The sequence below is a fragment of the Zea mays genome, chromosome 1 (assembly GCF_902167145.1).
Source record: "Zea mays cultivar B73 chromosome 1, Zm-B73-REFERENCE-NAM-5.0, whole genome shotgun sequence".
NCBI classification, from domain to species: Eukaryota; Viridiplantae; Streptophyta; class Magnoliopsida; order Poales; family Poaceae; genus Zea; species Zea mays.
This window is the reverse complement of record NC_050096.1, coordinates 101,800,822-101,813,368: the sequence shown is the minus strand read 5'-3', so window position 1 is coordinate 101,813,368 and position 12,547 is coordinate 101,800,822. Positions and strand designations below refer to the sequence as shown.

Genomic DNA, 12,547 nt, shown 5'->3' with positions numbered 1-12,547 from the left:
AGGAGAATCTGCAGCTTGCCATACCCATCAAATAAAACCATACACATTACCTTCAACAAATTTTTTTAAAAATCTGGAAAGATGAGATCCTTCGGTACCTTATCCGAATGCTCTGTTCCTCTGTTAATAAGTTCCAAATATAGGAATAGCGAATAAGATAATAAATTACCAGCCTCAAACAAACATCCCATAAGAGGTGAAAAATACGTACCATGAAAATAATCTTCAACCCTGATGGAAAGTTAATTGATACTGGCAAAACAAAATGCAGAATAAACTAAATAATAAAAGCCGTCATATTATAATAATTGGCAAAGGCAACTTGAACATAACTACACTCATCACGACAGACGACACGTGCAAATTTGGGATGCACCTAATAACCTGGGGTAAGTTAAGCCATGGCAAATTGAATTTATAAACATTCACGTTTTGATCTATCCTTTTATGTCATACCAATAATGTCTTAAAGAAACTAACACCATATATCACATAAATACAGCAGGCAATAACATCATCAGACCAGTATCACTAACAACAGCAGCAGATGCATATAACAGTGAGAGAAAAGAAAGGAAAATTATTCATAATTTAACGGTTATACCATATACTTCTACCCTGTCTAAACTCCTTACAGCTAAACATAGCACAAAACTGTACACTCGCAAATCTAAAGGGGGCATTAAGTGTTTATGCCTGGCTTCTCCGGCAGAAATTGCTTCATCTCCTGATCTTCACTCCCGTCGACAACACTGGGGAATCCAAGAGATAGAGACAGTGGTTCATCATCTACAATATCTGAACCAGAAAGATTATGCTTCGTTGCCACCATGGATAGGGAAAGTAACAATAAAGCGGAGGAGCCCTCATCTGCCTTCAGTGATGCCTTATTTAAGCTAGTACTAGGTTCTGGGGAATCTTCATCGTCAGATGAAAGCACGTTGATGATATGATCAGGTACTGTTTTTTTAAGAGAGACAGGATCTGAAGGACACCTGTGACAATGTAAAACATCGACTGGATTATCCTGTCCAGCCGGTAAGGGATGTATCTTCGACAAGCATTTAATAGGTGGCATTTCATCTCCAAAAATGCAAGTAGAGTGTTTCCCATAAGTCTTCTGCCTTTTGTTGGTGAGGTGAGAATCCAAAGAACCCATATCTGAACTTGGAGTCGATTTGGTTTGATCATCACATATCTTTGATCCACTAAAATGACAATGTGAAGGCAGAAGACCATGTTTCTTAAGTTTTATCTCATGTGAGATCGATCCAATTGCACCTGGTTGCTGTGAAAAACAAAAGAGAGCTTCATTCTGATCTGCTTTCTCCATTTTGTTTCCACCTGCTGTTCCTGTGCTATCTGAAATGAATAATATAAGGATTAAACAAGAAGCAAGGATAAATCCAGAATTGATCTGTAGCTTTATCCCATGAAAAGATGCCACCACCTTTTGCAGCAGCCGAATAATCCGGAACGATGTCATGAACTCCTGTTGAGATAGTGGGAAGATTAGTTACAGTGGGAGCTACAGAAGGTTGCCCCCATATAATTTGTCTTGTGCCAGCAGTTTCTTCATGATGTACTTCACTTGCATTCAGATTTCTATCCTCGTGTTTGGACTCTGATAAAACATTATAATCTACAGATGCACCAAATTTCTCACTCTCTGATCCAAGTGAAAGAGCTGGATCAGATATATCATCATTAGGGCACTCATTCAAATCTATACCCAAAGGCTGAAGTGCCTTAGATGAACCCATATCATGCTGGATAACAGGTCCATTGGTTTGTTCTAATGGACAATTATTTGTAGGAAGCTCTAGTGGACTACTTGCTTTCCGGGCATAAAAAATGCCCCAAAAGAAAAGTAAACCATTCCAACCTGTAAAATATCAAAAAGAATCCATTAAAAGGAGGCAATGAGCAATCCTGCCAAAGGACAGTAACATTAGCAAAGATAAACTTACGTTGAATCCTCTCAGGCAACTTATCAGATGGAAAAATAAGAAGTTCCATGTTATCAATATTTGCTTTGAGGGACAAATCACCAAGAAGCATGTTATCCAAGAGTTTCCCATATGCCCTTTCGTAACTGTTCAGAGACAGGAGACCTCAGCTAGTATAGAGGATTGAAACTCATGAAACAGTAAAATGGTGAGGACAGTGATACCTTTCAACATCTTTAGCAAAGAAAAAAAGAGCAATATTATCTTCAGTTGGATTTACTTCATTAAATTGCAGCGGCCATGAGGAATGCCGTGGGACTTCTGCTAGCTGAATTTTGTCAGGTAATTGTTCACCTACTTCACGAACTTTGGACGAGGCACAAGTAGACAAGTAAGCTTGAAACCCATTGAACATTTCAGGGGAGTTTCCATGTCCTGATACCTCAAAGCTACCCCTGAAATAAAAGGATATCACCATTAAAACCCTTAACAGTTAGAATATGTGAAACCCTAACCCTAATCCATCCTGGGTTGGGAGTATATTATATAGAAGATTTAGGTGGGTCAAGGTCCCATTACAATAGGGGTAATCAGGTAAATACCGGAAAACCCTAACCTAACCCTAAACAGTGGTCTAACATTAACTAATTAACAGAAGTAAAGGAGAAGAGGGTCATACTGCCAGATGTAAGATTGCTCTGGAATAACAAAATCTTTTAAAGGATTCCCAAGAGCTGAAGATTGATCAGCAAAAGCTTCCTTCTTCAAATCTGGTTTATCCAATTTGTTGTCATAGGGGTATAGATTGTGTGCCATCTGAAGACCACGTGGAGTCGCAGACAATATATCGCCTGAATCTTGAACCACCTCTAAAGTTTTACAGGAATCATCTCCTGTGTTTTCCAAAAGCTTTTGTTGGCAACAAACCACTTTCGGAGCTAAATCATCAGAGGTGCTTTCTCTTGGAACATCTTGTAAATTTGATTCACGAGTCATGGCAGTAGACATTGTGGGAACCACCTCAGCATGCTCATTTGGCGCAATGTTAACATTATTCACTGAAATGGGTAAATCATCATCTTCAACATCATTTGATCTATACTTTTTGGCACATTGGGATCGAAATAGTGGATTAGATGTCTTTACTCCGTAAGCATCTTTACCAGAAACTTCCATTGGTTTTGGATGCACGGTAACATCTTGATTGCCATTGTCAGTTCTGGACAAATCGTACCTCAGATTCTTTTCAGCATATCCTGATTCAAGCAAACCATAAAGAAAGCACATCAGGGGGGTGCGCAACTAAGATTTTCCATTTCCCTTACTCTTGAGAAATAATTAAGTAAATGAAGAGCTTACCAGGTCTTTTGCTACTTTTAAGTATGTTTGTTCCAGAAATATGCTGATCATTTTTTCTTTCCCCTGACTTCATACAGCTGTCAGACCTTGGAGATGAAGGAATGTTTGGTTTTTTCAAACTAAAAGAAGCCCTTCTTTCTGTTAAATTCTTTTCCTTTATTGGCTTCAGTACTCCTGGTTTTTCATCTCGAGACAAATGAAATGTTTGCTTTTGTTTTGATGATCCAACATCTACGGAATCTGAACCCTCGCGTTTGAAAGATCCTGATTGTACAATCTTTTTTATTGGTTCCTTATCTCTAGGATCTCTTGGGGAATGTTCTGCAGGTCTTAACTTGCTAGACATTTTATCAGCCAACTGCTTGACTTTTGGTCCGTTGTTGGTGCTATTGAAGGATAGCTGCTTGGATAAAAGGCCTGTGAAGAAAAGCTAGAAGGTTAGCATACGAATGCAGACTAAAACTAACAACAAATAAAACAAAGATTACTTGTAAATAGAATATCAAAAGAATTTAGCCAAACCTCTTGCTGAAGGAATGGGAGCTTTAGCATTCACCATGTTCCCCATGGAATATGATCGTGACAAGGTCTCAGAACTTTTAGCCGCCTGGGTAGTTCTCACCGGAACATTATCAACTGAAGTTAAACCTCCCTTGTTAGATTTTTTAAATGAGTTATCACGAGAGATGACATCATGCTTTCCAAGGCTACCCGTCTTGAAGAGCCTAGGCTTAGGGGACGACATGCTCTCTACATGTCTCTTGGATGATATGGGTGGACTTTGTAGGCCTTCACTTGACAGTGGCGACTCCATGTCAGTAGAAACTTGCAACTTTTTGTGGTTCAACAAAAAATCTGAACTTCGACTCTTCTTGTTATAGACTCCAGATGTTGGTTTTCCATAACTGTGTGGTCGTGTGTCCAAATCAGATGTAAGAACTTGCAGTTTGTTACATCTTGCAACACTTAATGTTTTTTTGTTCTTCATATCCAATCTTTCAGCAGCTGTTGTGGTATCCTTTAGCCGTGTTTGTGTATCAGCTGAAGTTAAATGCAAACTTTTACTACCATCACACTGATCAGCTGTCAGTGCGCTGTGTGTGACTTGCGGAGCATCCAAATCAGGCACAACAATTTGCAATGCTTTAAGCTTGCTTTGACTTTCTGTCCTTTGATTCTTTCCTTCTGTCACATTAACCGCTGTGTTACCATAGTTACTTCTTGTATTGTTCTGATCTTCCTTAAGCTGGCATTCTTCACAAAACCATTCACCAACTGGAACTTTTTCCATCTTCACTCGCATGCAGTAACTAGTAAAATAAATTAACAGTTAACACTAACATGTCCATGTGAAATATGGATGTTGCGTATGCATTTTACCTTACAAATAATGCGGCACATCGTGAAGCTACATCGTGAAGCTACAGATGTCGTGTCCTCACACCTCCCCACAAAATGGCCAAACAGAGCGCATGATTCGCACCACCACCAACATGCTACGTTGCCTCCCCTTCCAGGCTTCTCTCCCCGCTCGCTACTAGGTTTAGGCACAGAACACTGCCACCTACTTCCTCAACTGTCTTCCCTCCAAGGCAGTCCCCCCCACAGCTCCCCACAAACTTGCACCCCGCTCCTCTCGTTGTCTTTTCCTCAGGTACTCCTCCGACCATAAGGGATATTGGTGCCTTGATCTCCTCACCCACCGCGTCATCATCTCCTGTCATGTGGTCTTCGACGAGGATGTCTTTCCTCTCGCCGATTGTTCCCCACCGACCGACCTCGACACCCTCATCGATTCTGATCCTATCGTTGTCCCTCCTCTTCCTTCACCCACGATATCACCAACACCGCTCCCGGGATGCACGGCCTCGTCGCCTCTACCCACGCCCCGCACGGTACCGCCGCCTCCGACCGTGCCCCACGAGGCCTCGTCCCCTTCAACCTCACCACATGTGGCCCCGTCACCTCCGACCGTGCCATGCATCGACGTCCATCTTCCCCTACACCCGGTCCTAGCGCCTCTCTTCGACACCATGCGTGGCCCCGTCGCCTCCGACCGCGCCATGCATCGACATCCATCTTCTTCCCCTACCCCCGGTCCTAGCGCCCCTCTTCTGCACCACGTGTGGCCCCGTCGCCTCCGACCACGCCATGTGCGGCCCCATCTCTCCGACCACCTTTGGCACGCTTTGTCGATCCTGCATGCGTCTACTAGCAATGTGTGTGGCCTGGTCCACTACTCCCCTATTCCGACGAGTACCCCATGCCCTGGCCCACTCCCGTGACGAACCGTCGATGCATCACCCAGCCACCATACATCGTGACCCCACCATGTCCATCCGAAGGTCACACGTCGTTCAGGCGGTGTTCTCCGACCCATCGACTGACTAGTGCTCACGACCGCCATCGCTCCGTCTCCCTCGCTTGTCCCCTCAGTATGTATTGCGCTCGTTGATCCCCACTTGCATTGTGCTATGGAGGAGTATGCGGCCCTACTGGCCAACCACACATGGGACTTGGTGTTGTGTCCCCCTGGCTCCAAAGTGGTCTCCGACAAGTGGATCCTTCGTCGAGGCCAAGTCATACATGTCCCTGTTCACGCAGCGACAGCACTATCTTCCTCCTCTATGTCGACGACATCATGCTCACCGACGCAACCCTCCTCCAGCGCACGATTGCCGCCCTACAACGCGAGTTCGTGGACTTAGGCCCTCACCACCACTTTCTCAGGGTCACAGTGGAGTGTCATCCGCAGGATCTCTTCCTTCACCAGCGTCTATACGCCATCAACGTTCTGGAGTGGAGTATCATGTCCGACTACAAGCCTTGCTCCACACCTGTTGACACTCAGACGAAGGTCTCCGACGCCAACGATGCCTCGGTCGGCGACGTGATGTCCTACTGAAGCCTCGCGGGGCTCTACAGTACCTCACTGTGGCCTGACATCGCCTACGCGGTCCAACAGGTGTGCCTTCACATGCACACCACGCAGGAGCCCACTTCACCGCTGCTAAGCAGATTCTTCACTACCTCTGTGGCACCCTTGACTACGGTCTTCTTCGGCCCTCTCCGACTTCTAACCTGATCATCTACACCGCCATTGATTGGGTCGGCTACCCCGACACGCGTCGATCAACCTCTGGCTCCGTCGTGTTCCTGGGTGCTAACCTCATCTCCTGGTCCTCGAAGCGGCAGACCATCATCTCCTGGTCCAGCGTTGAGGCCGAGTATCATGTTGTGGCCAACGGCGTGGCCAAGGCGTCTTGGCTCTGACAGGTGCTCCAGGAGCTCTACATCCCCCTCTTGCGTGCCACTCTCGTATATTGTGACAACGTCGGTGCAGTCTACCTCTCCACCAATCTCATGCAGCACCAGCGCACGAAGCACATGGTGATCGACCACCACTTCGTCCGCGAGCGTGTCGCCGTCAACGATGTCCGCATCCCGAGTTCCCGGCCATTTCACAGTTTGCCAACATCTTCACTAAGGGGCTCACATCCACGCACGGTGTCCTTGGAGTTTTGATCCAGTCTCACATCTATACAAGATAGAGTTGCGACTGCGGGAGGTGTTAGTGTATTGTGTGTGTATTACATGTAATAGGCCTTGCCTAGCCCATATACTTGGCTATGTATTAATACAGCCCTTGCCAAATTAGGGTTAGGGTTTCATTTCCTCTAACAGATTCAAAACTATCACAGAATGTAACTTACGTATGCTCTGCTCCCTCAAGGCATCTGGTGCATGTAGCTAGAAGATACTCCCTACCGACATCTCCACATATATCACAAACATTAACCTGAGGTTGATGCAATCCAAACATAAATGTTAAAAACAAATTTGGCATACAAGTATGTAAATAAAATATGATTACAAATAGTAAAAATAAAGTTCTTAAATATGCAAATAAGATACAGATATTTGACAACAAAAGTGCCATAAAGGAAGATAGGAAGAAAAAAACCTCATGTATATTCAGATACCAAGTTAGTTGCATATAAAGTTTTTTTTGTTAGGAGCAAGATGAACCTTGACTAAAGAATAATTATGACCATCGCATCTTGATTACAAAGAATAAGAAAATGCTTGATCATATAGAGTCATCACAGTTGAAGTTTTCCATATATTTTTCACACATGAGCAAAAAGGCCATGCAGCACATTTCTGGAGAACTCCTTAATAACATAACCGCACCGAATGCAGCATAACCATGAGAAACAGGGTCGTGTTATTAACTTATTATATAAGTATATATATGCATGTACATACATATATATAAACAGGAACAATCAAGGAGATTGATCAATTGGTTTGCTTGATAATTGCAAGATTATACAGAACTATCACTGTTTGATACTAAGAATTTTGAACTGGTTACCGAGAAGTAGGCACATTAGTTAATGTGAAAACCATACACTCAAAAATATATCGAACCAGTTTATACCAGTCAAATGCCACAATACATTTTTTAATGTGTGATTGTAACTGAGAGTAATCAACTGGTTACCACAGCTGAACAGCGATAAGGTCAATAAAAATGATTGCCATGTTTCAATGATAATAATACAGTGAAGTGCAGCAAACTCCACCATTTGAGTGCCAAGAAGGATGTTAGAATCCCACATAGTTATCTAAAACAAGAACAGTCTATATACCAAATTGTTTGCATTGGTCTTATCAAGGTTATCAAGTCACCCGATTAGTAGGGCTTATAGGTGCCATGGTGATCAGTTATGCACTACAATTAGTTATGAATTAGGATTAGTCGTGAATAGTCAGGTTGATCATTGCCATGGTGACTAGGGTTGATTAGACAATTTGAAAACACTCTTCTAACTATTGGAACTGATAATGACTTGATAGCGCCTGTAATTAAAAGCATGATCGTGGAAATTTAATATTCTCAGGTTTAACATAAGTAGATTCAATGCAAAATATAAGCACCAACAAGTAGTGCTAGATGGTATTCCAGAATTGGACAAGACTTTTTTTGTTCAAACTTTGGCATAAATCTTTTTTCTTTGTTCATACGCAGGAGAGCTGTGCACCATTATAGAAGAAAAAATGGTACAGGACCAATTTAAACCATCAGCATAGAAGTGCAAGCTATCTTCAACAACAAAAAAGGAACAGCGCACTGCCATACTAAGTTGCACAGGTACATGACTGAGGGAGCACATCGCATATCAGATACGTGGCCGATACCCTCATGCTGCACCTGGGGGCAGCTTTTGTGACCTTTCTCGGTCGGGGCTCTGATTGAGCTTTTTCTTAATATAATACCATGGGGACAGTCTTCCCCCTACTGGCAGAGGGGTTTTTTTTTGTTCCTGACTTCCTATTTTAGACTTTTAGTAATTGTGCAGTCATCCAGCATTCCAGTATATATGGCTGGACTTGGATCTCTTGTGAAACAAGAAACCTACAAGATGATCTGGTAATGTATCAAATATGATTGTATGTACTGAACTAATGAATTTAATCTGTACTTGGATCTCTTGTGACTATTACTCAAGTTTTAGACTTTCACAAATTTAATATGTATTATTATTTACTTATTAAAAATAGTAAAACATATCCGTCTATCCTGTTTTCTAGAAAATTATCATATTCGTGTATCTGTATCCATATCTGTGCTGCCTGCTGCGTAGCTGCTGTAATTCTAACTTCTACACAAATGCCATATGGCCAGTAAAGAGGCAATGATTAATCTAATAATCTCACATTCTAATACTGAGATTGGTACATATAATGAAATTAATAAATAATAGATTCCTTTTTTATCTATATATCAAGCCCAGTGTCAATTAAGGCTAGTTTCAATACCAACCACTGAAACAGTTGCAGCAATTGTGTTCAAAGGGAGTAAGAAGGAATAAAGGAGTTACTTACATCTATCAAACCTTCTGAATTGCCACAGTCTGTCATCACATCATGTTGTGTATTCAACTTTCTGTCATTGGATATATCCATTGAACAATCTTGATCCGAATCTTGTTTGACACACACATTCTTCTTATCATTATCATTAGATGTGATGTCCCCATGTTCTTGGATTTCATCTTTTGAGCACAAGGTGCCATTGTCTAGATCATTCAATGAGAAATCATTTTTGTCCGCATGTCTATTACTGTAACCTGCCAGCGTGCCATGGTTGTTTTCACCAGCTATACAAGGGTTCAATTGCCCAGCTCGTGGTTCTTCATTATTCTTCAAAAGAGAAGCCTTCTCACAAGGTTGATGAGATAAATTATCCACTGCTTTCCCAAATTCATGAACCTGCCTGTTAGGAGATAATCTGCTCAATGCACTGACAGAAGACTGGGTTCGCAGCAACTTTTTTGTCATAACAAGAGAATCTACAGGGGAAAATCTACCAGATGAGCTAGGATGCATTTCACAACCATCAGATCCTTTCTTTGATTCATCAACACATTGATTTCTTAGTTTGTTGTGGTTAGCCATGCTGTTGGCTTTAGCGGTCAAATCTCGACTGGATGCAGAAATTGACAGTTTTTTCTTATCCACAAGAAGTTTGCCTTCTGCTGATATACCAGTAACACATGAGTTGTTGTCATCAAGGTATTCTGCTCTAGATAGTCTTGTGTCTTGATTCAACAGCCTCCTGCGTTTTGATGGCATGTCAACCTCTGACAAATCATCGGCAATGGATGATGTTGCAACAAGTTTGTTTCTACCAGTTACAGAGTACAAAGCATGATCTGAGGTTGCACTAAACTCATCATCGTTATCTCCTTTACTACAGAGCCCTTTCTCCCTATGAACAAGTAAATTGTTCTTTACTTCCGACCTTGTGGAGCATGTCTGAGAGGATGCACATTCAACATTTGAATCCTCAAATCGACTACGTGGGTGTAAACAAGAGGAGCAGGGAGCATAACAGACATTACAGGTGCCAGACTCTGCCTTGACACGAGTGTTGTTGCTTGATATCAATCTTTTCCTTACCACAGTCTTGTCCTAGAAATATAAAACAATATATCAGTCTTAAAATTGCTACTCATGCACAACAAAAATAAGCATAAAGAATGAAAGGCACAACCGCACAAGTAGCACTCTTAGCTAACATTACATGTATGTCAAGAACTCAAGATATGGATACAACAGGAAGAAAGCACGGTTTAACTGCATAGATGATAGCTCATCACTTAAACCAACAAAACACAAATGTTACAATAAACGGTTCTAGGGTTTGACCACAATAGTACTTCCTTTTAATTGTTGTGTTGTCCTAAAACTATGGGGGTGTTTGTTTCAGCTTAAAATCGGATTCTAGCCGTCACAATCGGCTCCTAGCAACCAAAGGCTTCGCTTCTCAGTCCGCTTCTATGAGAATCGCTTTGGTGAAAATCGTTCAAATCAACGTGAACACAGAATCCGCCGAGTCGTCGTGATGGGAGGAATCTGTCACTTCCTAGATCCTAAACCCTATAGACCCCTTCATCTTCCTCTGCACGTAAGCCCAACAATATTCAGATTCTCACAAATCCAGATTATCATAAAAGCTATACCAAACATACATAAGATATATCAAGATAAACAATAATGAGTCAAATTCAGATAATGGTGGACTGCTCCGCCAAAAAACTACCACATGACAACACGAATAGTCTCGTGAACAATTTAAAACAAATTAGGTTTACTTGAAAAACATCAATGTGTCATAATATCATAAAAAATAAACATGTAATGAAATGACCATAAAAGCAGCTTCCATTTCCGAAGTGACAATGGCTCATAAAAAAACAGGACATGCAGAAATCATGGTAACATATTCTTTTTCTACAGCATTATGGGATCGGAATCACACTCCACCACAACAAAACTGGAGGCATATAAACAAGCGAAGAGGAACAATCTATAAGGAACTTGCTTCTGAGCATCAGATGATCAAAGAGCAGCAAGTATTCTAATCTAATGAAATTCAAGGACCAAAATATTTCGATGCATATGCAAGGAAATACACATGCCTCCAATGCTCACCTCCATCTTAGAGGCCAGTGCCCGTTGCTCCCATCCCTCCGCGCATCCTCCACCGCACCCTTCCACTGATTCCTACACAGCAGAAACAGTACACATCAATCACCAAACCAAACTGCAGCATCGGCTGTAAAATCACATTAAAAACACATGAAATCTTCTGGATTGGAGACTGAAATTCGATTCAGAGGAATTGATATGTTCAATAGGGAAACCTAAATCAAACTAAAACTGACGTACATATTCGATCAAATTCGATTCGACTGTCATCTTACAAAAGACGAGTGAGGAAACCTGAATCATAACCCCGCACAACCATGTGCCGTTTGCAAAACTTCAAATCTACGAGCTCCTAGCACATCGAGTACAATCAAAAAAACAGACGCATCTTCTCGTCTCATCCTATTGAGGAAACTAACAACCACCCCAAGTCCCCAACAATAACGCGTACGCTACAGCACCGTGGTGGATGCCACACAACGCACCTCTGGAGCTGCCATATCTTTGTGCCGCGTGCGATCGTAGAGATCCCTCATGCTACGCTCCTGCGGAGCCCTCATTACCCTCCCTCCGCCCCCGCCGATCGGCCAGGCCTCCGGCCCTAACTCCCAGCGTGGGCAGCGAGCAGACTCGGCTCTTCTTCCATCCTACGGCGAGAGACAGGGTGCGGCTAGGAGAAGGAAACTAAGACGTGGGGGATTAGATTGGGTGGGGTTCGCTCAGCTCTGGCGTGGCGAGTAAGCAGCAGCGCCGCGGAGGAGCACAGGAGGAAGAGAGGAAGGCGAGGAGACGAGACAGACCAGTACTGGTGGTATAGCGCTTAGAAATTGGGAAAATTGGACCAAATATTTAATTTTAGAAAACTAACACTGTCCGTTAGTTTATTTTACCATTCAGGTTAATTCAAAGTTAACTTCTAATTCTAAAAACAATCGGATAAATATAGTTGAACTCACTGAGGTCGACTTTTGGCACGGCTTTATCTTTTTCAGAAATAATTCTAGGTGCTAGTTTGGAAACCACAGAACCAAAGTAGGTTAGAGGGGCTACAATCCCCAGCCTCCTCCGGTTTTGTGGCTCCCAATCTAGTTCTAGATTTGTCTTCTATAGTAAGCATCTTTTACGAAGGAGCCAAACCATTACCAAATATCATTTGACAATATAGTTTAACTGTTTTGCAAAATAAACCCTTTGGTGCTGGTGCTGGTGCTGGCGCGACCGCAGACAGTGGCCATGCT

General features: G+C 42.5%; 1 protein-coding gene across 1 annotated transcript; it reads right to left on the bottom strand.

Moving 5' to 3' along the window:
* Nucleotides 1-390: 390 nt before the first annotated feature.
* LOC103637710 (uncharacterized) lies at nucleotides 391-12,131 on the bottom strand. The gene is made up of 11 exons (XM_008660420.2): nucleotides 11,795-12,131; nucleotides 11,313-11,384; nucleotides 9,201-10,289; nucleotides 7,022-7,107; nucleotides 3,831-4,618; nucleotides 3,309-3,725; nucleotides 2,629-3,205; nucleotides 2,174-2,404; nucleotides 1,971-2,095; nucleotides 1,451-1,885; nucleotides 391-1,362 (listed from the first exon to the last, which is right to left on the bottom strand). The coding sequence occupies exons 1-11, from the start codon at nucleotides 11,867-11,869 to the stop codon at nucleotides 683-685; spliced, it is 4,575 nt and encodes a 1,524-aa protein (XP_008658642.1). The 5' UTR covers nucleotides 11,870-12,131; the 3' UTR covers nucleotides 391-682.
* Between the last annotated feature and the right edge of the window lie 416 nt (nucleotides 12,132-12,547).

Bases quoted from the DNA above. Each gene is read 5' to 3' on its own strand.
- LOC103637710 (XM_008660420.2), bottom strand. From the start codon at position 11,869: ATGAGGGCTCCGCAGGAGCGTAGCATGAGGGATCTCTACGATCGCACG. The intron at 10,290-11,312 runs GTGAGCATTGGA...TTATATTTCTAG, and splicing joins CACTGGCCTCTAAGATGGAG to GACAAGACTGTGGTAAGGAA. The intron at 4,619-7,021 runs GTAAGTTACATT...TTATTTTACTAG, and splicing joins CTTGAGGGAGCAGAGCATAC to TTACTGCATGCGAGTGAAGA.